This window comes from Anser anser (genome assembly GCF_964211835.1).
Source record: "Anser anser genome assembly, chromosome: 9".
In the NCBI taxonomy this organism is placed as follows: domain Eukaryota; kingdom Metazoa; phylum Chordata; class Aves; order Anseriformes; family Anatidae; genus Anser; species Anser anser.
Genome location: NC_139729.1, coordinates 4,906,391 through 4,934,089, shown reverse-complemented (window position 1 = coordinate 4,934,089; position 27,699 = coordinate 4,906,391). Strand labels below are relative to the sequence as shown.

General features: G+C 38.7%; 1 protein-coding gene across 16 annotated transcripts in view; it reads right to left on the bottom strand.

The window, feature by feature from the left end:
* Positions 1-27,699, bottom strand: part of TRIP12 (thyroid hormone receptor interactor 12) — a 75,816-nt gene that overhangs the window by 27,023 nt on the left and 21,094 nt on the right. For 4 of the 16 annotated variants that reach the window (XM_083847839.1, XM_083847829.1, XM_083847838.1 and 1 more), the window contains exons 2-12: positions 23,446-23,592; positions 16,364-16,489; positions 14,620-15,419; positions 7,384-7,489; positions 6,489-6,625; positions 5,067-5,150; positions 3,604-3,699; positions 2,488-2,636; positions 790-825; positions 609-704; positions 111-203 (exon numbers count right to left, since the gene is read on the bottom strand). In XM_083847839.1, coding sequence (XP_083703965.1) covers positions 111-203; positions 609-704; positions 790-825; positions 2,488-2,636; positions 3,604-3,699; positions 5,067-5,150; positions 6,489-6,625; positions 7,384-7,489; positions 14,620-15,419; positions 16,364-16,489; positions 23,446-23,543 — 1,821 coding nt within the window. In that variant the 5' untranslated portion in view covers positions 23,544-23,592. The remainder of the gene's footprint in view (positions 1-110; positions 204-608; positions 705-789; positions 826-2,487; positions 2,637-3,603; positions 3,700-5,066; positions 5,151-6,488; positions 6,626-7,383; positions 7,490-14,619; positions 15,420-16,363; positions 16,490-23,445; positions 23,593-27,699) is intronic. The other 12 variants (XM_083847843.1, XM_083847830.1, XM_083847844.1 and 9 more) reach the window with 6 other exon arrangements.

The window sequence follows — 27,699 nt, the reverse complement described above, 5'->3', positions numbered from 1 at the left end:
CTGCTAGAAGTTCCTGAAACTAGTTTTCTTGCTTCATCTTCACAGAACTTACAGACCACCCAGGTGGGAATGGATATGTGGAAGTGAAAGATGATTTCTTCCATACTTACTGCCTGCAGAATGGCTTTACTATGCCTGCGTGATAACATCTCTAGGGCTGTCAGTGCCTGCTCTGCCACATCAATGCACTGAATAACTTGCAGCTAGAATAAAACAAGAACATTTGTAGATCAATTATTAAATCACTTTGTAAGAACAGTTGTCTTCATTAACATTAGACTAAGACATGTGCTAATGCAGCTACACCGCTAGCTGTAACCAAATTAAGCAATTTAAGGCCAGACCAGCTATGTAGCTACTCCAAGAGTTTCTAGCTTGTATAATTATTCAGTATCTTTGCAACATCAAAGTTTTCTGTGAATCAGACAGTGCTTTTCATTAAGGGTATGAACAAAGAGTAAACCCATCTTAAAAGCTTCTGATACGCTATGCACCATTATAAAAACTATGAAAGAAACCATTATATTGAGGGTAATCCTGAAGTTAAAACAGAAGTTAAGACAGAAACCCCTCAGATTTTTTTTAACACTGTTTTGATTTCATGTTACCTTTTCCAAGAAGACAGGAATTGCATCAACCACTACAGCAGATGATCTAGGAAGTGCTTCCATCATGTATGTTAAGGCCCGACAAGCATGATTCATCTATTAAATATATAGATTTGTTACATTGTTACAAGTTCAGCTGATACACTTGTTCAAAAACATTTAAGAATTACAGACTACTTACTATGTCAAAGTTGTGCTCCATCTGCAGCAATGTTATCTGTTCAAAAAAAAAGATTCTTAACTTAGTAAAGAGTATAAAGTTCTCAACAAAACATACAAAAATCTATATTGTAGCTTTTGACTCAGGGCTTTGAATTTTAGTAGAAGTTACAAAAGAGCCACTACCTATTCTTGATCTACTACAGAATTAGCAAGACAAAGTTTAGCTTAGTAAGAAAGTTTTGCAAAATGTGTGCTCAAAAACAGATAATGCTTTTTATGTATGCGTGTATATATACACACGCTCCACCTAACATACACACATGACCATGCATAGCTTTTAGACTATGGTTCACACAATATTAATTGAAATACATCATATAGGCTATGAATCAGCACAGGTGGCAGTGGGTTTCGTTTTTTGTTTTTTTTTTAACATAAAAGTATACACCAGTTGTCCAGATTTTGTTGCAAAATAAAAACACAATTACTTAAATGTAAATTAACGCATGAGACAGCTGTGGAAGAAGTTTCAAGTTTTTCCTATACATCATTCTCTTGGCTCATACCTGCCTCCAGGCATGAAAGAGTGACATCCATCCTGAAAATTATCTGATGGCTACAGAATTGGATTTTCTATATTCTCTTAAAGCACTTCCATTGTTCTGACCATAGTATCCAGAGGCATACAATAACCTTACGTTAAAATAAGTGCATTTGTCTTTAAATCCATCTATCAGACCTTATCTCACAATGCGTGCAGACTTGACAATTTTCTCTTTAAACGTGTACTGAGCTTTTTTTTTCTAAGCATTTTTAGTGGTTTTTGTTTTGTTTAAGTTTGCTGTTCTATTTCTGTATACACTTTTGACTACTTGCTGCAGTTTGCATTTAAATGTAAAATCTAAGTCCTTCTAAGCAGCAACTACCTCCTTGACAACATGTGCAGCAAGGACTGTTTTACTGACATTTACCAATTCTTACCAGAGGAGAAAGACTCAATGGCAAGCAGGCTCTGTTAAAGTGCAACTTAAAGGCTATTTACTGGAATCACAAAGTTCTGGGGGCTGTTTTTCTGAAGAAATACCTGACAATACACATACTACAGCCTGAAGGCTATGCAAATAAGAAGGAAGAATAGGAACTGTCTTCTTGGAAGTATTTTAAATTTTAGGCCAACTAATCCTCATCAATTCTAAAAAAAACAGAAAAAATATTGACTAGGGAGGCCCAGTATAGCATAACTTATTTAGGAGAACAATCCTGATGCTAAAAAGCAGATCAGGAAAGAGTAAATCGTTGAGCAAGGACAGACAGTATTTGCAGAACCTAGCAAAAGCAAGCTATGGAAGAAAAGTAAACTACATGCCACCTATTTTTTTGTTAGTGCAATTAATAATTCATAACACTCATTCCTTAGACCACCAAAACAGACCCCTTTCATATATTTGCAGGAACACAAGGAAGTGACATTTTATCTACCCATTCAAGTTATTAGCTCTAAGAGATAAAAAGTTACATTGTCAAAACTGCTCACAAAAATGAACTCCATACTAAAAAGAGAAGAAAGAAATCTGACACATTGGTAATTCCAGTGTTAATTCTAAGTGCAAGCTAATGTCAAAGGCATTCGTTGGTCCATTTTAAATACTTGATTTAAGCAAGCTATTAAGTGAAATATTTTATCTTCCAACAGAAACAGTTTTTTTGTTTGTTTTACCAAAGCTGGTACAACACTCTTGACTGGAAATCCTCCTAATGTTTCTTCATTTCCCATGACCAACAGCTGGCACATCTCAATCACTGCCTGTAGTTGCTGACTTTCATCAGTGGCTTGCAGACCTTGTAAAAGCTGTTGGGCTTTAGAACCTATATATCCAGAAAAAAAGATTAGGAAAGAAGATATTAGAGAATTTAAGTGTTCAGTGCAACTGTTACGCTATATTTCTGCCAGAGTGGAAGACGAGAGACAGTTTGCCTTCCTCTGCATTTGTAGTTTCACTTCCTTTCCCTGCCATAAAAAGGGGGAGGGAAAGAGAAATGAAATCTCACTCTTAGCTGTCCTTCCAGTGCAGACTGGTCACAGCTCAGGGAGTTCACCACACTGCTCACCATAGCCATCTTTGCCAACCTACAGCGGGTGACAGAACCCATACCACTCCACCTTTATAAAGTAAAGGACTTTTCAGCATACCCCTTACACAATACAGCACATAGAGTATCCATTAGACCCTATCTTCTTCTTGGCAGGCAGTGTTACAGGCTGTCTTTGGCTCTCCTGGAAGCCAAACCAGCTGGGACTAGAAGGCACACATCTTAGCCAGCTGCATAATGCAGATACGGTGGAACAAGACTAAGGACCCACTTTCTCACTGACATAGTCTGAGAACTAAGACCCTTTTGAAGCTCTGAACAAGGTACCTTAAAACTGTTAGGTTGTATCGGTTCTAAAGCTAGCTTAAGCACTTGCTTAAAGCTAGCAAAAAAACCAAGGGGGTTCAGAGGTCTTCCGTTAAGCAGCCCATCATGCAAGAGAAAAAGATAATGAAGGGGTGAAAAGGCAAGAACCCTCCCTTCCCCACCTAGAATGGAACATCAAGATTAAAAAAACTAAAAAGAAAAGAAATGAAATATGGCTAAAGCAAATTTCTCTTCCTTATAGGAAGAAAAACTCATTAATATTGCTGACCAGTGGTCTAGCACTCATGACATACAAATCTCCAACATGTAAAATATAAATTATGTAGATAACACAAATACTAGAATGTACTAGTGGCTGAATTCTACTAGTCTGGAAGTGGAAAGAATCAAGTCAAATTAGACAAACTTGGCTTACTAGCTCCACTTCCAATTGTCCTGTGGAAGAGCTGCGACATCCGAGGACCAAGAGGGCCAAACAGGTGAGGAGGAAGACCCCTAGCCTCTAATAGAGCTAAAAGCAAACAGAGGATAACAGCCATTGTCAAAGCTTCTACATATATTTTCAAAAGCTTAAATTCCATGAAGCTATAATTTAAGACTACTAGAATTTTGATACTTTAGTAAAGAAGAGTTAGGATTAGATGACTGTAGTTACTTCAGTTTCAAACACACCAAAAAGATGACCTTCAAGGAACAAATAGGTCATTTTTATATGCATCAGAGCATTAATGCCCCTTAAGAAGTCACCCACCAAATTTTCAAAGCTTTATATTTTACAGAAGAAATCTGGTCTACTAAATTAATATTGTAAGTTTAGATCTAAAATAGCAGACACATAGGCTGTAATTTCAAACCTGAACTCAAACTACGCAAAACTAGCTAAACTTATCTTCACATGTTCAGGATCCGAGTAGCACTATTAATCTGAGGAAAGGACACAAGTTTCACAGCTTTATTTCCTGATGAATAGGAAGGCAAGATCTCTGCTGAAAGTTAGCATTTTTATAACAACACTTTTCAGTAGTCCTAAGCTAGACTAAGTGGGTGATTCCAATTTTTACTGTAGCAAGCATGACCACTTCTGATCAACACAAATACCGATTAATAATAATAAAAAATTAGCTCAACATTCCTAATGCATACCTACGCTTACTGGGGGCTATAAGCAAGTGAACTGGTACTGACATTGCACTCATTTCCACATTAGTGATCCAGATTTACCAAAATCTGTCATTTGCAAGGAAAATGACAATCACAGAACTCCTTGCACAATAGTGGCAAAATTGTTAGAAGAGCTGCAGGACATGAAAACTGAGTTTGTACCTGCCTATATTTCAGTTGAGAGACCTGAATTCTTCTATAACTAAAGCATGAAAGCAAGCATGTTTAAGAACATTTAGACTTTGATCAAAGCTTGTAGTTACATGACTATCAATGACAAGGACAAAAAAAGTTATCCAGAATCAGCAGATTAACCTAATCCAGCCTGTCAACTCGAAATGTATTCTTGCAAAGACATTCTCATACTTCCAGCAATAGCTTACACACTTAATAGGACTCAGTTCTCAATTCTCCTCCTCCCTCCCAACCCCTATCTCCACCTGAAAAAAAAAAATCAATAGTAATGTATTACACACCATGGAAACAACTAAGGACACTAACCAATCCCTACAGACAGTTCCAAATTCTCACATCTTCAGTGAGTTAAAGCTTGCAGTGTCATAGTTCATGAGAACTACAGTAAGCAAAGCAACACATTCACAGACATAGAAACAAGATACAGCCTCCCCGCATTATATAATACAGAACATGCATCAGTACAGCTATTCACAGGCTGCAAGAAAATAATAAATTGAAAATTAATTATAGCTTTTATACCTTGTAGTCTTCCCATTTCAGAGTCATCTGACTCACTTTCTCCAGATGTTGTCATACCTACAGCTCCAGCAACAGAACTAGAAGCTGAAAGAAATAAAATAGATTAACATGAGTTAAAGCACCTTCAGAACTACAAAATTTGCCTTGACTCCACCATCAAAAAAAAGCATCCACCATCAGAAAAGCGGTGTGCATTTAACACTGCCACCACACTTGTACAATTGTCACTTCAATTAGACCAATGCCAGTCTATAGACCTAATCCTAATCCAAAAACTAACAAGAAAGGCTATACCAACACAAGATACAAACGAAGTCAGATCAGCAAACAACATTTCTGTGAATTTCATAGAATCATTCAGGTTGGAAAAGACCTCTAAGATCATCTAGTCCAACCTTTAACACAGTACTGAAGTCGACCATTGAACTACACATTTCTTAAAGACCTCCGGGGATGGGGACTCAGCCACTTCCCTGGGCAGCCTATTCCAATGCTGCGTAACTCTTTCAGTAAAGAAATTCCTTCTAATATCCAACCTAAACCTCCCCAGTGCAACTTGAGGCCATTTCCCATTGTCTGATCAACTGATTATTGGGAGAAAAGCCTGATCCCCACCTCACTACAACCCCCTTCTAAGGTAACTGTAAAGTACGATAAGGTCTTCCCTAAACTTTTTCTCCAAACTAAATAATCCCACCCCCCTCGGCCACTCCTCAGACTTGTTTTCTAAACCCTTCACCAGCTTCATTGCTCTTCTTTGGACACAGCTGCCTGCATTCTTAGTAATTTTATTCTCTTAGGTGTTACACTGCCCTTCATTCCAGTTCATTTTGACTTTTCATCGCAATGTAGCTAGTTTTAAAAACAGACATTTTGAGTTTTTCTACCACCCAGCATAATTGTTGGAAAGCTCCTTCAAAATCACTGTTGATTAGGACCAGGTGATAAAATTAAGTACCATTTAACAGAACTGCATAAACAGGAGTATTAATTAACCCAAAGACAAATTTCTCCAATACAGAGAGGCTTGCAGTTTCAACAGAAAACTTAAAAAATATTTTCCAGTAGTTATTAAAGAACTCTCACAGGTAAATACTTGTCTTCTATATTCTGAACAGCTTGGCAACTCTTCAATCAGCAGTACAGTGATTTATGTAGCATTAACTGAAATTAGTTTTCAGGCTTTTTTTTTTTTAATAAAAGTATACTTCATTGGGAATAGGTTGGAGACTATGAAGTAGCATAACTGAAGCTTGTACCAGATGTACAAGAGAACAGATTCAAAAGTTAAGGTCCCTCTCCTTCCAAAGGTTCCAAAAGCTGTACCAACTTAAATCATAACTTCCTCCCAGAACTTAAATCCATGTAAGAAGTTTGTATCCACACGTATACTAAAACACTGCAGTTGGTATTTCTTTTTACCTGCAGCGCCCTGGGGAGCCTCATCAGTACGCGCAGCTGAAGAGTTAACTCCATCCTGGTTGTTGTCAGGATCAGCCATCTTCTCCTGTCGGCGAGCTTCAGCTGCTCCTCTTTTGCCCAGGCCAGAGCCTCGCCGACTAAAGATTTGAAAAAACAAATGTTTTGGAACTTAAAAATAGTCAAAATGCTCACAATTAAAGTGACAATTACAAACCAAGTAACTGATTTGTACACGTTTGAAAAGAACTGATGCCAGAATATTCATCTTTAAAGAAAGTTCTGAACTATTCAAAGTACAAAGAACTCTGACATTCAGCTTGGTTTTCAATAGCAGGTCAAGTTTAAGGGCATTGGCCTTTCTAAATCTGCTTTTTTAAATGTTACTATTGTCACTGCTAAAAAAAATATATATGCTTATGATGTAAGGCATCAAATTCAAGTGCGTAACTGACAACAGGAACAGACCTCAGGCATATCAAGTACTTCAATATGCACAGTACCAGTTGTTCAGATGCAGCTATTGACAAGCTAACTGGTACAGTATTAAAACAGACACCTGTGTGGCACCATACAGTCCTTTATTTTTCAAAATTGTCATTGATTTTATTATTCATACCAGAGAAGTTTAGAACTCTATCTTTTTAAACACAAGCTTCGTAAGAATAGGATTATTTAAATTTGTGACACTGCCTTTGGGTACTTCTTCGTCCCCTTAACTCCCATAGCTGAGGTACTTATTGGAAGTGTGATAGTGCCAAATTCTATGCATTATCCATGACATTAGTGTACAGGGTGACCCTGCAAGCCTGAAAAACTGCAGCTCTTTCTACAATAGCCAAGATAGATAACAAATACCAACCCGCAGCAGTAACCACATCTTGTTTTAGAGTTTTACCTGGTACTAGCACAGGAGCCCGTGGTCTTTTGCCGTGTGCTCCGCCGCAAACTGGGGAGCTCAGCAGGTGGTGATTCACTGCGCTTCTTTGTGGATTTTCTTAGGCCTATGTAATATTTAAGGGATTGACAGTAAGTCAGTCTTTAAATACACAGCAGCTCTACAAAGAAGTGAAACAGGACAGCTTCTACGTAAGAACTACAGCAAGTTTACAGCTTTTAGTCACCTTACACTGATGTGCTATTCCAGTAAAAGAAATGCTTAAATTATTTTTATTTTTTATTTTTATTTTTAAATGGTTACTTGGACACCTTTTTGTAACCCTTACACTCCAGTTGCACAGGAGCTTGTAGGTCTCCTCATGCTCAACAAATACTATGATACATTATTTCCATGTGTTTATGTTCAAAACACCCAAAACAAAAAAATGATTTAGCTTTAGATCATAGAGATAAAGAAACCATAGCGTGGTTGGGGGGGGGAGAGGGGGAAGTTATCTGTTTTGCCCCCACCCCTTAGGTAAATCTGTGCAGCATTAACTTAGTCACATTCAGTAGAGAAATCATAACTTTCAGTCACAAGCAGTTTGATCTACATTAATATGGCTTAAGAGTAACTGCCTTAAAACCAAATCAGACTCCCCCACACTCCAAAAGTCAAGCACTGCCAATATTGAGATCTGCAATGTTTTGTGTGTGTTTGTTTTAACTACATCCCTTCAAACCCTATCACTGCTGTAAGGTCTTACTTTAGGCAAATAACCAAGCCTATTTTCACAACTCTGGGAAAGGAATTGTGAGTTTTTAATTTAGAAGTATTTGTACTGTTGAAGACTAACACAGCTGATATTAATTTTCTCTTGTTTATGATGAAATAATTAGAACACTGCTCCCTCGTCTGGCAACACAACAGAAATAGAACACATTTAAGCATGAACTGTATTTTAGCACAGTACCTATCAAACTGGCTTCTGCTAGTTAATTCTAAAAAAATTCCAGGAATATTGAGTTTTCATACTTAAGGATGAAATAACTATGTAACTACGTAAGTCTTGATAGAATATTTAACAGAAAAGGGAACGTAATCTGAAAAGCTATTACTGACCTAGTCAATAGTCTGTCCCCTGGACACTATACCATATTTGATCCAGGAACACATTAACTGCATACAGCATTAAGTTCCATGCAGATTAAGGTTAACCTGATACTCTTGTGTTTACCATAAACCTGGCTTATTAACCCCAGAAACTTGGCAACGTAAGAAAACAAGCGTCTGTATCTAACAGCTACTGCACACTTAGCCGAAATAAGGCAGGCACCTGAATTTTCACACGGTCTGTACATAAAAAAATAAAAAAAATTGCATATTCTGTATTTTTTTACTTTTTTTAAAAGTACTCCTAAAGCAGTGGCACTTTTACTATACATGGTTGCAACCCAACAATTTAGGTTGAAGTTGCTAAAACAGAAGCAGTTAATGAATCCAACCCTATTTACATACAGTAAGTTACTTGCCTTGTTTGTGGAAGGGAAGGAAGGGGGAGTGCTGGAGAGAAGACAAGAGCAGTTTGAAACAGCTGCAGCAGGATCCTATGCCACAGCTATCTATGTTTCAAGTCCTACAAGTACAGATTCAACAAAACTCCTCTCATAGTTGACTATTTTACATTAAAAAATGCATGTATTAAGTATAATAGCACTATACTTGACCACAACAGCCACTCTAGGAGTTCATAGCTACAGATCAGCTCATTAGCTACAGATACCAAATAGTCTACTTCCCCATGTAACATCACGATGAGACTCTAAAAATGAGGTGTACTTTTGCTTTACATTTGTATCAGAGAGATTAACTTCGTGTCCACTGGAAAAATAAACATTTGAGTTCCTCACATCAGAAGGTCAGTTGCTACTTGAAATCTGTGGGTACTGTTTCAAGTGGTCAGCCCTAAGCATGAAGTTTGTTCTTACCAGCTTCCTAATAGGCATATCAACCACAGACACCACCTTCACTGAACATGACATGAAATGGACTTAGCATAAATCCTATCTTAACATAAGCTAAGGGCAGAGGTTTCACAAGGCAGCAGAGTTAAACTGCCTACTGCTGTGTTTAACAGTGTGGTTCTGCTCGCTCGTGCCTTACGACCCTGACCCAAGGCCGAGATGCCCAGCTTCCTCTTGTTAGCTTTGTCAGACTGGTGAGCTGAGCTAGCGGGACAAGGATCAGCTGAGCACGCACATCACAAAACATGATGGCAATGAAGCTGTAGAGGGGATTGCCCTTGTCCATAAGGAGCATTCAATTAGTTGAGCCATCACTTTAAACTGAATTACCTCAGTAAGGTTCTGGAGAACATAGAGTTACCAGTTATTGCCTGGTGGATGAGCTGCAGAACACATCATAGGCTGAGCACCCAGAACAGCTGAGTTCATTTTCTCCTGCTACTCAGTGAATGCTCTGTTCATCACATCTTTTTGTGTTGGTTTTTTTTTCCCCAAATCTTTCCTTCTACACATCTACCATGGCACCTGTGTGCATCCACCTCCCTCTATTCATTTCCCAGGCTAAAAAGGAAGTGAAAAAAGATTTCTCTGAACTTGTTCCCTTCCTGCTATCCATAGCCACTCTGCCTTTAAAGTTCATTGTTTAAGAAAGCTAAGTTAGTCTTACCACTTGCATCTTCTGGGAAATCCTTCGAGTCTTCCCAGCACCACACGTTCAGGACTGCTAGTTCCTTCAACACGGGACCAAGGCCCCTTTCCCTCACACTCCCAAATTTAACCCTCCCCTGAACGCCCTGCTAGCAGGCCTCTTGCCTGGGAGTTAGTCCTGCGCCTATAGGAGTCACAGGATGAAAATAGCCCCAAGCCATCACTAGCAAACAGGGCACAACCAACATCCAGATAGATGGAATTAAAGATCCCTATGGCTGTGTGACAAAGGAAAGCACCAGTCATGCTGCCACAGACAGCAAGGGCTTTCAGGTGAATTAGTTTCACATTCATCTCCAGAAATTACTCAGTCAGCACTACCCCTGTAACAGACAGAGCAACCCTAAAAGATCCGTTTCAAAGAGCTAGTAGATGTCCACGGGTGACACACCTTCCAAAAAAATAGGTTTAAGCAGTTCATATTAGGCAACTACAGAAGTTTCAGATGGAAGCTTTAGAACTGAAGTAGGGCCAGAGGTTTCCCTATGACAAGCAGATAAATTGCTTATACCATGACATCATCCTATTTGCATGCCAAACACTCACGTTAATGAGTCTGAAGAAAAAGAGAACCAAACAGGCTAAACCTGAAACACTGTAGCCTTACAAAAATAAAATGTAAAAAAAAAAATCTTAAGAACATCTTCACATTTAAGTCTGTTTACTGGTCAGCATTTTTAAAAGGCATTTTTGCTGTATGAAAGAAACAAGTTCTGAATGCAGCTGTACTACATTTACTTATTTTAACAGCCTGAGTGTATTACATAAGCCAAAACAAAGTCAAATTTTCAAAGTAGGTAACCCCAAACATCATTTGTTTGCAGTTCAGAAAGATAATCAATCGAAATTTACTTCTTAGGGCTGTAAGTTTACATTTTAGATTGGCTCCTGTGTTGGGCTGCTTTCTAGCTCAAGCAATAAAGGTGGGGTAAAAACACCATCGGCAGGGGAAGGCACCTACTGTCCTTCTAACATGCCACTGTGCCCCTCAATACCAACCCAGACATCCTCAGCTGTTAACTAGAACCCCATACAGCCCATCACTGCAACTGTAACTAAGTATCTCCTACCTAGTCATGTTATTTCCTCAATCCAACATACAGACATCCTGCCCTACAGGACAGCACTGCCACCTACCATTGCAAATAAACTAATTCAGAGCTATTTTCAGACTCTCCCTCACCCCGCCCATCCCCTTTCGAGTCAGCAGTTACACCACCATGTTCTGTGTTGACCTTTATCTGGCTTTTCACTATATCCATCAGCCTTCTCAGCCCCCCAAATCTTCAAGTATTAGGTTGAGGCTTCTCATTTTGGGACAGCTACTCTAGGTCACCCTGCTCTCAGCATTGTCCCAGCCATCATTGACAGCTTCTTCCTACTCAAAGGTAAGACCCCATACAAAGAGAGGCAGAAATTTCCCTGATAATAGAAGCAACAGAAGCATAAATAAGCTTTTATATATATATAGTTAAGTAATTTGACACAATTTGCAGCATTCCAAAATTTCTGAAAGTTATAGTGCTTGAAAGGACATGAAAATAGTCAAATCAAGAGCAAAGCTTAAAATTTGCCTTTTTTAAGTACAATATTTAGCTGCAGAACAAGAGATGGAAGCCTTCAGGCTATTTTTACTTTTCCAATGAACTTTCTAGCCTTTATTCAGTAAGGCCACTGGCTCAGTTACCCTTGCAACATACGACTTGTGTATCTAGCTGAAATCTCTGAAAGTCAGCTTGGCTGCATTTAATGCCCATTACTTCTCCAGTGAGGACAGAACAAGAAAGCTGAGGTTAGTCTCCTCCAGTATGTGGGAGGCTCCTGCAAAGATGGCAATCACATCTCTCCTCATTTTTCTCTTCCATAGGGTAAGCTACCTCAGCTCTTCTGGTTTTTCCTTCAAAGATCACAACCACTAATAATAATTCTTGTACTTGAAACTACTTTAAACTGAACCATGTCATTCTTTGACTGCAATATCCAGAGATGAACAACAGCACTGTATTTACATAGACATGGCTGACCACATTGGCCAGTCGTAATAATCTCCCCTCTCATCCCAGACCATTCTTCATAGAACCACTCCCCCACCAGCATTTTTCCCTGAGTTTTTCTATGGCTCTTCGTTTATTTTACACTAGTTCTATCAGCCCTATTTCAATTTTTAAACACCTCTTTTGTATTACACCTCTATACAAATCTACTGAGTTTTAGCTTCTGCTAAGAGAACTGCAATGACTTCTAAGCACATTTCTCCAGAGGGGTGTACACCACAGTTTGATCTACATCACCATTTGCTTTACTGCTTTAGAAGGCCTTAGGGTTGTTATTTGTGTGAGATACCAGCTACTCCTGCTCCCTTATCCTCTAAAGGTATTAGCTTACCAGAGAAAATAAGTTTGACCTGACCCCTCCCTCCTTAAAAACCTACCCCTGTGATTTCTTATTTCTTAATATTTTCTTGACATTTCTCAACATTACTCAAAATGTGTATCTTGTTGAAATATTTAAGATTTGTACCAATATTTTCTAGTTAGTGAAGCTGTATAACAGCCAAGTATTTCTTAAAGGGATAAGTTACTAATTACTATTGATTCCAATATTACTTCCATCTGTTGTCAAAGCTTTAATGCACTATTTGAAAAGCTAAGGCTATTTGAAAATATAAAGATTAGCACTCTCCATCTATTCTAGATGGAGTTCTTACATCTTAGTGATACTTAAATCTTAGTGATATTTAGCACAATCATACTCCAATCAGTGATACTCAGTATAATAGCTATTCAAGTAAGTTTTGTTGTAATCTAAACAGATTACACATTTTAGACTTCCCAGTATCACATCTTTCCCCCTCAAACTGGGATGCTACTACCTACAGAAAGCAACTTTCTTTAACCTAAAATGGAGTCTAGAAATGTTTCTTACTATGCTTTGTAACCCTTAACACTGACTTTTTAAGTATATATACTTACAGTCTATGCCAACTTTGTTTTCTGTCATTACTTGAATGCCTTAGTTCTACTTAAGTTTATCTTATGCCAAAGCTGACTTTCAGGTCACAAAAGAGCTAAAGCTAGTCAAGCTGGCTTTCTCAGTACATTCTGTGAGAGATAATTTAAGCTCGTATTCTCAGTGTTGTTTTTCAAGCTACTCCACATGCCCCACCACCAGAGGTTGTGCTATCCCACCTTTCTCACTCTGTGCTGAAGGGTTATAAACAGTCACAAAAATTACCCTCTGCCTTCACCTTTTTGTGTTCACTTAGAAGCACATTCCTGTTGCTTCTCTCCTTTGTCAAAGAGTTGCCTGTAACTAAAGGGCAGGCTTCATTAAGAGCTAACTTGATGGTCAGTCAGTCTTGATCAATTCCTACCCATTCCTTCATCTCATTATCCTGGAGAAATTCAGTTTGTCCCCTCAGGAGTCCACCACCCCGTGAGTCTTGAATCAGGTACGTAAAGTCTTGCCATAAGAGAGCAACCCCTCTCCCCTTCCCCAATGCCATCCTTCCCCAACTAGGTTAGGTCATTCTAGAATCAATACTCCAGTCATGCAAGTTATCCAAAACAAGCCTGTTAGGTCAATTAAATCTATTTTCATTATACAGGAAGCCATCCAGTTCCCCTTGTTTATTTCACATATTTCCTGCATTAGTATTAGCTATAGACATGCCCTAGTTGAAACATGCTACTCATGATCATGCCTAGGTAAATGTGCAACAGTTACCAGGCTTAGGAATCCAACCTATTAAAACAATTTTTATAGAACATGTTATGAAAAAAGCATTTAAAGTTTATTACTCTGCCTTGGTGTACCACATTTTTCAAGGAAACAGAGCTATAAGCATATCTGCACACTAATGAGCAGGGGCTCTGGCTTAGAAACAGCCTAAAATCCTTATCAGAATGTACAAGAAAGGTACCTATTACTCCAATTCAGCACTAGGGAGGACATGTTTTATAAGAGCATTTTAAAAGATAAAAGATAGTGATTCATGAGCCAGTCACTAGATATACCAATTTTAAAGTTTAAAATATTATTGATCTTAAACTAAGATGAGAAACTGGCACCGTAAAAAAGAAAAAGCAGCAAACCTAACTTGAAAAAAGAAACCACAAGTTAGATAACTTGTTTTCCAACAAGTATCATTCCCAGTCATGGCACAGAGTTTAAGAAAATGACAAAAAAAGTTAAACAGAACAAGTAAACGTTAGAAAACTCTTGATTTTGTATGTCCCCATGACAACAATATGCAAGTATCTTGTATAAATTTTAAAAATTGACATTCAAGATAGAGAAGTATCTTAGGCCTACAGAACAGGCTGCGTACTTATACCATTTGCTTTATCTATAAGTGGTTTCAGTCACAACTTTACCTAAAAGCTCAGTAGAATAAAATAAAGTTATTTCTCTTTAACAAGGACCCAAGAACCCTGTAAACAATGAAGGACGTATTTGTTTAGAAGAGTTCATTTTAAAACATACATGTATATTCTTCCGTAAAAGAAAGCGAACAACTTACTTGCTAGCTTGGCCTGTAGTCCTGAAGGTCCAGGTTTTGATGTCTCTGACTTGGAAGAGCCTGGTAGAGACAGCTTTGTTTTAGGGAGACTAACTTTTGGACTGAATCGAGCAGCCCAGTCAAACTTTGAAGAGCCACCTGTTTTACTCTGTTCTTTGTCCCTGCTGCTCCTTCTTGGACTGGGGCTGGATGCAGAACGGGAACGTCTAGCCTTATTCTGGTCCTTTCCCTGTTTCACTCTGGCACCCTGAGGAACGGTAGAAGAAGCAGAGGCAACAGCAGAAGAGGAAGAGGACGTCGAAGCTGAAGAAGAAGAATCAGTGATGGTGCTACACCCAGCTTTGGCTGAGGTCACCGATTTTGAAGCCAGCTTGGAGGGTTTTGCTGACTTCTCTTCAGCGCCAGTTGATTCAACTGCTGAACCACTCTTTATACAAGACAGACTCTCTGTCCTTTTCCTTTTCTGACTTCGGGAGCTACCAGCAGCTCCACCCTTTCTGGTGTGAGCCTTGCTCGTTGATGGCAATTGTGTAGACTTAGACTGTTCTTGGTCTAAGTGTCTTCTCTTAGATTTAGTATGTGGCTTGTTAGTTTCCAAGGAAGTTTCAGTGTGTTGAAGTGCTTTGGGTTTTTTAGCAGAGCTAGGAGAATTGGTCCTGCTGCAATCTGGACTAGCACTGCGTTTAACTCCTCGAGAATTTTCTTTCTTAGGCACTTGCCCCGTTTTTTGCTTTTCTGAAGTATTAACTCTTTCTGGATCTTCTTGTTGTGGTATTAAAACAGCAGATGAACTACAGCCTCTGTAGAAGCAAGCAGGAATAGCATTAGTGTTAAACTCAAGGAACCTCATGCTGTTGCAACGGTTTTGCAAGATAAATGTCAGCAATCTCTAATAATAAAGGAAACCGCAGGTAAAATAACCTGTCAAATATTAAGTTGACATTGATACAAAAAGCATGCTTATATGAGATCATACTCCAGATTTCATTGCCAAAAAACAACCTTTGCTAGCATGAGAACTAAAATGAACTGCAAAATAAAAGCACAGGACACTTTTTTAAACAAAAAAAGAAGCTACTAGATTGATTTCACTAGGATTGTATATAGACATGTAAATCTATTAAAACAAAAATTCAAGCCATGAAGCTGAATGCTTGAGAATGTAATTCCACAAGAGAACAAGGACTGTTCAGTAATGCGTAACTGGTCATAACTGGATTCTACTTCAATGAAGGCTCTCAAACGAAAGTCTCTCAATCTTATCTGATTAATTACCTTAATTTTAAGAAACAAAAAGGGCAAAATTCTACATGCTAAAAAGCTGTTCTGGTGCATACACAGCAGAAGTGTATGAAAATAGATAATAAACATGATCAAAATGATTACTCTGAACAGGCATTCCTTAGATTACTGCAGGTTTCAATTAATACTGGACATATCTCAGAACTCCTTGGTCTATCTTCCTCCAAAACAAAGGGGGAAGAGAGGAAAAGAACCTGCAAGTATTCCAGGACTAGTTATGTAGAATTTGTATGCTCCCATCACTGACTGAATACTCTTAGCTGAATTACAAGTACAAAACATGAACAGAACATAAGACATTGAAACACATCTATTGAACATAATGCCTAGTTTAAAACCTATTAGTCATACATTTCATAACAGTTCTGTATAGCCAGACATATTACATACAGTCATGAAGTGCAGATAACACTGATAACATATGAATATGAAGTGCAATTACCTTTTGGAAAAGTGTCCCTTGGACTGCTCAGTAGTAGTATTAGACTGCACTTTGGGTGTCTTTGAAATAGATTTTCTACTCTCAGGAGGGCTATGTGCCTTATGTTTTGCCTGCCCTAAATGTGACCTGTCAGCAGAAAGTCAAAACAGAAAGCTATCAGGATACTGAGACACAGATTAAAAAATTCCACCTACAGGTTTGTGTTTGTACCATTTACAAATAAATATTAGATTAAGTACAACTTCAAACTCTTAACACATCAACCCTTTCACATTAAGGCAGTATTTCAAGAGAATCACCTGGTCTGGTTACAAGTCACTACCAATATAACTGTTATGTACAGCACAATTTTTTAGTCATTTTAAGTAATTCAAACATATCCTCATGCCTGAGCTGTGTAGGTAAATCCAAATTTTTCTGGTGTGCAAGACTGCTGAATTATTCACTTAAGCATTAAGTGTTTGCCAGCACAGTAAGGCACAAGACCAGATCATCCATCAAAGACCTCTTCTCAGAAATATCTATACGCTCAACCTCAAGATTCCATGCATTAAGACTTTATGCAGTTACAAGTATTTACAAGTTTGTCTCTTTGCTCTTCAGTGTAAGAAGATGAAATGCTTGGAATGGGAATGCAACCAGTTCCACTTGGTAGGAAAGCTCAACCTTGCCAATTCTTTTATGGCTGCAGCTCCACCAACTCAAAGGACTGAGCACTCTTTGGTAATACTGAAGTGAGAGGAATAAAGTAACATGCTAGTGATGAAGGGAGACAGATGAGACAGGAAACCTGTGATGTCAGAGAAAGGAGTAAGTTTCACATAGATAAGCTACAAGAGTTCTTTCAAGCAGCTTTCAGCTACATGCAAAAGCTCGTTTATTGTATGAGCTCTGACTAGAGGTCAAAGTTCATATTACACTATCGATAATATTTAAGACGGAAGTTACATCTTCAAAAATATTCCACATCTGTGTTTCAAAACCAATGAGTATCACCATCTGCATGACTCATGAGACAGCTCATCAGCATATAAAACAGCACAGTGTAAATAACTGCTAAGGCAACAGACATCTTTCTTTTACTTCCCTGGCCAGAACATGCTTTTGACTTAGCATTAACTAGGAAATTTCAACCATTCATATCCTACCCACATAGAACCACTATGAGAGCACCATAGAGCACCACTAACCTTTACTAACCTCAAACTGTCCTAGTATTAATGCTGGAAGAAGCAACACTTCAAGTTAAACAAGCATTGATTGTTTCCAAAGAGCCTATACAAATCACATCGAAGTGCTATTCATCTCTCATCCTTCAAGTAGAGCTATGCAAACACTTGTGAATCATACAGGTGAGGGAGGTGGAATGGGAATTTAAGACTGAAGTGTCCTATTCCAAATCATGTCCCCAAACAAGCAAAAAGTTTAGGCCAGAGAGCAAGTGGAAGTGATTTCCTCAAGCTTTCAGATAGTCCCGCCCACACTACTAGACTTCTGGGATTTGGTTGGAAAAAACTAAGCCTAATACATGTCATGTCTGACATGTTCACTATCCTTAGTAGGAAAATCCTACTAAGACTAACCAACTAAGTGATGGCCACATGATAATACTTAGAGTCAAAACACCAAAATTTGAGTAATACAACTGTTTTTTTGGTAACTTTCCTTCATCAGTTTTTCCTAAAGTTATTTTTGTTATGTTTTTAAACTTCCTTCTGAAGTGACTTTTTTCTTATTCTCCTCAAGTATTTTTCCTAAAGTATTCCTAAAGCCAGTTACTCAGAGAATAATGAAGGCATCTAGACAGCCCATATTAAAGCATTCTGTGGTGGCTCACCCTTCTAACAACACAAGTCTGAAGAGATTAATTGAACAGCGTCTTCTCCATACTCAAGTAATTTGTCTTTATTCCTCATATTAAGAAAAGTAATTTTTACTACTCAAAAGATGAAGTAAATCTTAGTCTCACAACAGCAAATTCTATCAAAATAACCCTGGGAATGTTTCACTCAATCCTGAGTGTTTAGATTTTTCTTTTCCCAACAGAAGATTAAGGCATTAAATTTACTTCTCTCCTGAAGGTAACTTCCGTTACTCCAACAGTAAAAGTATAACAATTTACACTTGGTATTAGTCTTTTTTTTATGTAAGCTAACTGATCAGGGTTCATTTATTCTGAAATACATTGATTTTCCCTTTAAGATTTTGTTTCGATTTAATTAGACTTGGATTCAACTTAGTGCTTTAAGCATTCACAGAACAAAAATAATTAGAAAATCTTTTCAACCAAAATATGGCAAAAAGCAGTGCACCACAACATCAAGTATTTAATGCATACACTGAAGAGTTTCCACTTGGTGCAAGCTTGCTCCCTTCCACCTCTGAACCCTCCAGGTTCTTACATGCTTTAGAGATGTAATTCCATACCAGTGTTCAATTCATATGGACAACAAGCTACAACCATATTGTTGGGATTGTGAATGCTGTATTGTGCAGACTATTCATATTCACTTTGTTTTCTTTATCCAAACTATTAGTAGTAAATGCCTACAACCAGAGCAGAAGCGTTATATTAGAAGCACAACAAATGTGTAGTCAGAAGTGACAAGGATTTTTATTAGCATTATTTTCAGAAGACATACTGTGCACTCAATTTTCTCTCTTCAAGTTTAATTATTCACCTTGCATGTGGCCAAGTAGGTACACAAGACAATAGCAACTGTACATGTAGTAGCACATCAGTTAAAAGGAGCATGACATTCACCCCCCCCCCCCCCTTCTCTAAGATCTAGATAATGGCAAAAAGACTGGCAATTTAAAGACATTGTAAGAGAAGGTTAGAACTATACACCAACTAACAAGTGTCCCAATTTATTTTGAGGTTGTGACAGCTTGCTTAAGGTCTTGTTAAAAGTTAACTTATGTTCCAAAGTTGTTAGAATAGTCCAATGATCTAGAAACAAGAAGAGGAACACTCTGAAAACTAAGTGTTATGGGAGTTGCATGGACAGTTAAAAGTTTGATTCATGTTAAAGGCTGTAAGCTGCCTATAATTCCGCACGTGATTCAAGGTTTTGAACTTTAACTGGCCCAGTTACAAGCTATTTATTTTTTCCCATTAATAAATCTTCCATTCAGAAATTTAATTTCAATAAATATTCCAGCAAGAAGTATTTTGAGAGAGTAAGTGAAGAAGAAGGTAAGTATTTATGAGCTTGTGTTTGTCTGTTTTCATTTGCAGAGGCAGATCCAGAAAGACTGAGGGCTTGCTGCACTTTCAGGAGTTTTTTCCACAACAAAAAGGACAGTGTTATTACCTACTTCAAGGCTCACTTAGCTGGGCTGAGCTGTCTGCTGATACACATTTTAATTCACAGGCAGACACTCAGTTCAGCATAACACTTAAACAAGTTGACAAGTGACCTACCATCCAGCTCACGGGATTTGTAGAAACAGTCCTGTGGAAACCACCAGCCCTTAGCTTTCTTTAGCAAAAACATAATACAGATCTCACTGGAACCCCTCCTCAAAAAGTTACTCTGCATACTAAAAAAGATACCTTCTGAAGTTAATAACCAGTGTTTCACCTAATTCTTGTTCCTCAGTAGCTGAAAACAAAGCACTCAATGCTTCCAAATATGAAATCTACAAAACTAAGAACATTCAGTTCTATCAAAAGGGGGATACAAAGGTATTTGTACACATGAAATAGGCTGTGTAAGCCAAAAAAATGAAAAGCCTCCCTCCTCAGGCAACTCAAGCCTCATGCAAGATGTTAGTTCTTAACATATTAAGAAGACTGGTCCAAGACCAGATCCCACTCAGAACAGAGTCAATGTAATTGACAAAAAGATTCTTCTGCCTTTAGTATTTGAAAATGGTTAGACTAAAACGTATTCCAATGTCATCTACGCAACTTGCAACTCTTGCTTCTCATTTAGTCTCTAATCCCAAGCACACAAGAATATTTAATATATTCCAAAAACCTAGTTTGCAACAATATTACACTTTCACTACAACTGTCTGTACATCACTCGTGTCAAATTAAAATCCTACTTCAGAATTGCTTTTCCTAAAGACCGCAGAAAAGTTGACAACATGCAGTCTAAAAAAGAAGCACCATTGTCACTTCATGCCACTGGAAAAAAAACAGTATTTTGCAATACTTGTACACAGGACCACTTTCATCACTCTGCACCAATACACTGAAGCATTGCTTGTAACCGAAAGAAACAGTCATCCACAGTACTTTCAGAAAAGATCTTACGTGCCTTGCAACAACACTTCCAAATAGCTGCTGTTTAAAATAAATGCTAGTGGCTCAGAAGCAGTCTGTGCCCTCACTGGGGTTTTAAGCCACAAGGATGCAGTTCTTCAACACACATAGGACAACGTAGTTACAGAATTAAGAAAGCAACAGTAAGTACCTCCCCCAACCCTTCCACTCCCCACAAGAAAGAGCACTTTGATTAATGGATCTGCTTCCCACTCCTCTTCATTTTCCCTCTGCAAAGGAAAACTATCACTCCTGCTTCCTTACAAACCTGAGAGAGTCCACGTTCAATGCAAAGTGCTAGAAGGAAGAGTTCAGACAGAAGTTCCTGTTGTACAATTAGGGGGGTTCCACCATAAAAGTAATTTTAAATTACGAGGATACCATTAAGTACTTTTGAAGCTGAAAGTACTGTATCATCCACAACAGCAGGGCATTCAAAGCACAGTTATTTCAACATCACTACCAAAAAAAGGAAGAAACACATTAGTCTAACTTCACTGAGGCATGTTTGGTTATGTGCATACATAGAAGGGAAAGGGGGGGGCAGTTCACCTGTTTATACATCTGTTTTCACAAACATATACTTTTGTTGTTTGGTTGTTTTTCTTTTTTTTTTTTTTAAAAAAGGCACATCACAGACACTAAGCTTACTGCCAATTGGTGCTGCAACAATCTTTCCACACAGCCTATGAACTTAGCAACACTATTTGTTTAAAAAAAAACAAACCAAAATCAAACACCCAAATATCAGATCAAGTTATCAAGCTGGATGAGTAATCACTAGTAAAACAACAGGAGAAAACACATCACAGGCTTTCCCCATTCAGAAGTGTTATTGGGGTGACACTAATAGAGTCCAGTCTAAAACAAAACGGGATCGCACTGTTGCTTCCAGGTTAAGGTAAATCTGCCAATACTATGTATCAAAGGAGGAAGATTCCACATTTATTTTTACACATTAGACCAGACGGGAGTTCACAATTTCCAAAGTCTTTATGTAAGTGAAGAGTAGCTGCTCATCAGGTAAAAATCAATAAAGTTCTAGCAAGAAACCTTTAAGATATACAAGAATCAGAGATACGCATTAGCATTTCAGCTTGGAAGGGCTATCTTTCTGACCTCCTTCACAACAGACTTCACTTGAGGAACCTTACTGAGGAGAACATACAAAAGACAATAGGAGACTGAATTCATTATAATGTTTATGTTAGCAAGTATGCTTTGTCCAGGCCTTTATGTGCTTTGCTAACCAAAAATGCTCGTAAATAGCTGCAACGGTAGCAGAGGTCCCATTCTAAAGAACCCACGTTTTCAAAATCGTGCTAAAAAGAAGTGAGCAGGTTTGAAAGCTCCCATCAATTTCAAATAAACAAAGGCCTTTAGTTCTGATAAACCTCTTACTTACAGAATTTTGACTGACATGGACTTGGTAAGAGATGGAAAAGGTTCAGTCATTTAAGACAAGTTGCAATACATGAAAACACAGGATTTTCATTGTAAGAGAGTAGTGTTACCCCTAAAACTCTTCAGATTATCTGCTTCATTGTAGAGCTTCTCCTGATATTCTGTAGCAGAATGTCAGGAAGAAGGAGAAAAAGAGTTGGTAGGGCAGTATCCATCTTAACATTTATTTAGATGTAGAGATAACACAATATGCAGAACAGAATGAAGGGTTCACCATGCCTCAGTTAAGGAAGGAGAACTCTCCAGAAACAGTGCTGGTCTGCAAAATAATCAGCTACATCAAGCAACAGCTTTATCCTCCCCATGCTATAAAAGCACTGGGCAGAAGCCTTGTGTTTACCGTTCATTTTTCCATTTATGCAATGTCTAGAAAAAGTAAAACCCAAATCTGTGGATCAAATTACTTCCCACAAGGTTCCTTAAAAGAACAGTTAGCATCCTTCACCCATCAAGCAGTGACCTTGTTTTCAGTTAGACCGTATGCCAGTAAGAAATATTATGAAGGTTTTGAATTCTAGTACAGAAAAAAAGCGGTGCAAGAACTTCTTAGCTGGTACCACTTAGTGCAACATTTTAATAATACTCTTATACCACAGAACCCAAGACCAAAATACATGTATTCAAACAACTGCACCAGTAATAGCTCTGAGGAAATGCAATGAAATGCATTGACAGATGTTGCCTACCATGGTACTGTAAAATTAGTGTAATGAAGAAAGGTTAACAAAATTAAAGAGACATATCCTTACATGCTTCACTCAGATAAAGACTCTTACTTCCTTAGTTGACATAATAATTACACAGGAAAGTTTCAAGGATCCAGTTCTACATTACAGATGCAGCCACTTACAAAACATACTACCCAGTCCACTCGCTCACGAGTATGAATACAGTAATACATGACAAGCTCTTCGTTCTTGAATTATTCAAAACCTGCACATAAGTAACATGCAATGCAAGACAGAGATGGCAGTTACTTAATATTTTCTAAGAGCAACACAGATTTTCCCAGATTGCACAGACCAGTGAGTCTCCTTGCCCTCTGGAGACTCTTGTTAAAAGACAAGGAAAAGGTGGAAGGAATTTGTTACTACTTGTGATTTTGCAATATCGCGTAGTTATGCTTCTTCCATACAGATCTACTACTGCTATTCTAGCTGCATTACGATGAGTTACCCATGTTTTCAGGCCATGCAACAACATTACAGATAGCATTTGAGGGGAGAAGAAGTTTTTACTCAAGTTTCAGTGCTTGAATTTCAGGGTAGAAAACTTCATTCTTTAATTAAAGTCAATTTAACTTTGCCTTTATACATAAAAAACACAGAAGCAACAATCATACCTTCCTCCTACTGCGTCGTCTTGTGGCTGGGCCCCAGCAGTGTTCCTCTGTGAACGTCGCAGTGACCCCCCTGGATTGTTATTAGGCCGGTTGGACATTGGCACCTCTCTCCTGAAGGGACATACCCTTTCTAGACACTATCATTCACTGAAAGACAAGAGAGAGAGACTCATTAAGACATGTAGCATGAAGACTCACAGCCATGCCTCAAAGGAAGCAAGTGTAAAATGCTATAGTTTAAGCAAAAGCTTAAGACAAAAAAAGACTATGAATTTTAAGTTTAGTTAAAAACACACAGGGTGAGATATAAATACTCTTCAGAAGAATCTTACGTAGAACAACCAGTTTCTAGTGCATCTGTAACAGAAGACAGTCTACCAAAAAAAGCAATAACTTATTTTATAGTTATTTTATTTAAGGAGCCAAGATGAATGCAGTTTAAGAGAACCTGCATTTGTCAACATCGGAAAAACTAACTAGTAAAAATTCAATGCTTGATAGAGAACCAACAGTATTTAAGTATTTTAACTGGTACTGTCATCTCCTGCAATGAGTTTCAAGAATAAGCAGCAGTATCCACAAGATAACAGAAGTAACTTATGCTTTTAAATCTGCTTCTTTCTCTGATCAGATTTACGCAACTCCCATTTGCACAGAAAGATACAGTAATTCAGAAAAAAATCTGACTAGAAACAAGAATTTCTAATTTGTGAGAGCATAACTAATGGGATAATGTTTAGTTTTATAGGTGAAAGAATTGAACTGCACAGTTGCTTTAAAAATTTAAGTGCCATAAAGCCCAACTAAACTTCAGGAACAAAGATATTTTTAAGATTAACTCTCACTTAAGTTCTCAGTGAAGAGAGGTGACTGGTATCCTGTAAAATCAGTGGTTCTAAACAGAAAGTACAGCAACAGGACCACAACCAGCAAATCCAGTTTCACTGTTTTTAAATTGTGTGGAAACCAGTTAACACAGAATTCCCCACACACATTCACAGGTGAAAAAAGCCACAAGGAAAACAACCCAAGCTTAACAACACAGCCTACACACTGATTTAGTATCTGTTATATCTATAAGCACAATAAGCAAGAAGTCTGACAGGAAAGGTTTAATATACCACTTCAGCTGCAAGTAACTGTTCAGTTTTGAGCCTCTTGCTACAAGAAGGACATGGAGGTGCTTGAGAGAGTCCAGAGAAGGGCAACGAAGCTGGTGAGGGGTCTGGAGAACAAGTCTTACGAGGAGCGGCTGAGGGAGCTGGGGTTGTTCAGCCTGGAGAAGAGGAGGCTCACGGGAGACCTCATCGCTCTCTACAGGTACCTTAAAGGAGGCTGTAGCGAGGTGGGGGTTGGTCTATTCTCCCACATGCCTGGTGACAGGACGAGGGGGAATGGCCTAAAGTTGCGCCAGGGGAGGTTTAGGTTGGATGTTAGGAAGAACTTCTTTACTGAAAGGGTTGTTAGGCATTGGAATGGACTGCCCAGGGAAGTGGTTGAGTCGCCATCCCTGGAGGTCTTTAAAAGACATTTAGATGTTGAGCTTAGCGATATGGTTTAGTGGAGGACTTGTTAGGGTTAGGTCAGACGTTGGACTAGGTGATCTTGGAGGTGTCTTCCAACCTAGACAATTCTGTGTAACTAAGGCTCAGCTCAAATTCTGGTATCACCAGTAAAATAACTCTGAAGACATCATCACTATAGCCAGATGATTCTTGACTGCCACTTTCTATTCCTCTAGAAGGGCTTATGGAATTGAACAGAAGTGAACAGAAAATAAGAGACCCCTAAGTTACTCCATTTCACTGGAAGCCATAAGAAACCAGGCATATAAATTGGTATTATGCAAACCAGCACCTCACACGCCGCGCACAATGCCCACAGGAACACAGACGCGATCAAGATGCCTGCACAGCACAACAAGTCAGCAATCAGGCTCCCGCTAGCTCAGATGCAGTCTTCTTACACCTGAACAATTTATAGTGGATTGGAAAAGGCCTGCTATAGCTGGAAGTTACGCCAGCTTGCTAGCACAGGCAGGTTAGTCAAGTTGAAGGAAGTCTAAGTGATAGCATTCTCTACAGAGAGCATACGACAGATGCGAGCCCAGTAACTAGCATTACTAGCATTAAACAGGCAAAAAGCCCACTGAGGTTCCAGCACTGCCGAGAGGATCTAGCTGAAGCCAGTCACAGGCATTGTCAAATGCTGTTGTGCATTCTCCATTTCTTTATATTCAAACACAAGTGAAAACATCTGTGTAAACACCAGCAAGGAGGCAAGTTTTATCAAGTCTCTTTCTGAAAGGAGGAAACAGTATCCTCTGCACAGAGGTCAGCTGAGGATTAAGTGAGGTGCTTATGTCAAACTGTCGGTCATATTATAAAATGGTTGCCATAAATCTCATACCACCTACAAGAAGAACGTGCATTTCACAAGGACTCATTGTGCAAGGAGCAATGCTAACTAGAGCTCTACTACCCCAGCCACATGCTTCCCCTGCTAGAGCCAGTGCATAGGCTTCTCCACAAAACACCAGAAGATGCTAAAGTCAGCATCACACCCACAATCCTGGCACCATCTAGAGAAACCTTGATGTAATGGTGGCCTGCCTGCATCAACCACTTTCAACAATTTGCTTTTAAGAGTTGCACAGCACAAAGCGTTGTTATATCCAAGACATTTTCAGCTGTGTCCAAAAATGAATTGTCAGCTGTCTTTCCCTGCAAGCCATCCATCAAATCAAGATGATGCCCAGGGTCCAACATATATTGAAGTCTCTCGACTTAATGTTTCTTAATGTGTAGTGGTACCACAACTCCCCGTTCGCCTTTCAATATAATGAATATAATGCTGCCTCATGATTTGGCTACAACCTTTGACATCAAAGCATTAACTTAAGTTTCCCTGTAAGTATAGATGACACACAGTATCAGGTGCCCAGTTAACCCTGCAGGAAAGAGATCTTCTTAGTGAGTCACAACTGACTAGAGCTGCTAAAAAAAATCAGGAGAGAGCCTTGAGGTTCCTAAATCTGAACCGTTCTCATTCAAATTTGTTCCTCCAATCCATCTATAAGCTAAGTGCTGGGAGTGAGGCTTATTCCCCCCCTCCCCAGCCTTAGATACCTGAACTCGGTTACCTCAAAGGAGATGCACATGCCAGCACATCAGCTGAACTGCAGCCCTGTCACACTTCAAGACATCTCCTTGACTACATTGAGTGCTTACTCCACACACCCACAATAAGATGAAGTTACAACTGTACACCAGACCTTTGTGCTTCAGTTAACAGGCTTTGTCATTTGAAAATGTTAAGTTCAGGTCCCTTGCTCGTATTAAGTTTTCTGTAAACAAGTTATTCTAGTTCATGTTTTACAGCTCTATACTCTTGGCTGTAATGATACCAAAGCACTGGCCTGCAGAAGCTCTCCTCGTAAGCAGAGGCGTTTTAGACTAAGGACGAACTCTGAAAAAAATGTATTTCAAATAAATTCACAACATCTAACAGCACTGGCATCAAGTTGTTATCTTGCACAATATTCTTGTTTCAGTAAACACTTCCTTATTATGCTTGCCTGTTGTCTTCCTTACTGTAAAGAAAAGTAGAAATCAGTTTCTGCAGACCTAACAAACTTATCACAAGTGTTACAGCTCCAAGCTGTATATGCCAATGTATTACCTGGAGAAAGTCCAAAATGACCAGAAAATACAAAAAAACACCTGTCAGCTTGCAGTGGAAGCCTTTATGTTTACCTTCTCACTCCTGAAAGAGATGACAGGAAGTGACCAACACTCTTCCGTAGCTTTCAAGACAGAGGAAAGACAACTATACAACAGGCCTGCACCAGCTTTTATTTAACACCCAGAAGTACTTGCAGAAAGATGCTGAACTGTGATGTTGGCTATGGAGAGGAAAAGGAGTAAACAAAAGTGCTCCAACAGGCCTCAGGCCTCTAATCACATTAGATGAGAAACCGGTAAAAATCCCCATGAAAAAGAAACTAAGGCTTTTCAAGAGAAGAAGGCTTCCTTAATCTACTTGGATCACCTCCACAACTGGTACTTGAAGTTCTTTGCAAGAGTCTTGGTATGCAACAGCTTTTCAGGCTCCTGTAATCCAGCCTCCTGAGTATTCAGGGCCATGTAGTGCCTCTGCCTGCAGTACCCCATTACAACACCAGTTACCTGCTGGGAGTTGAGCTAAGTGTGTTGGTCAGCATACTCTCTCCCTTCACACCTTGGTCTACAAACA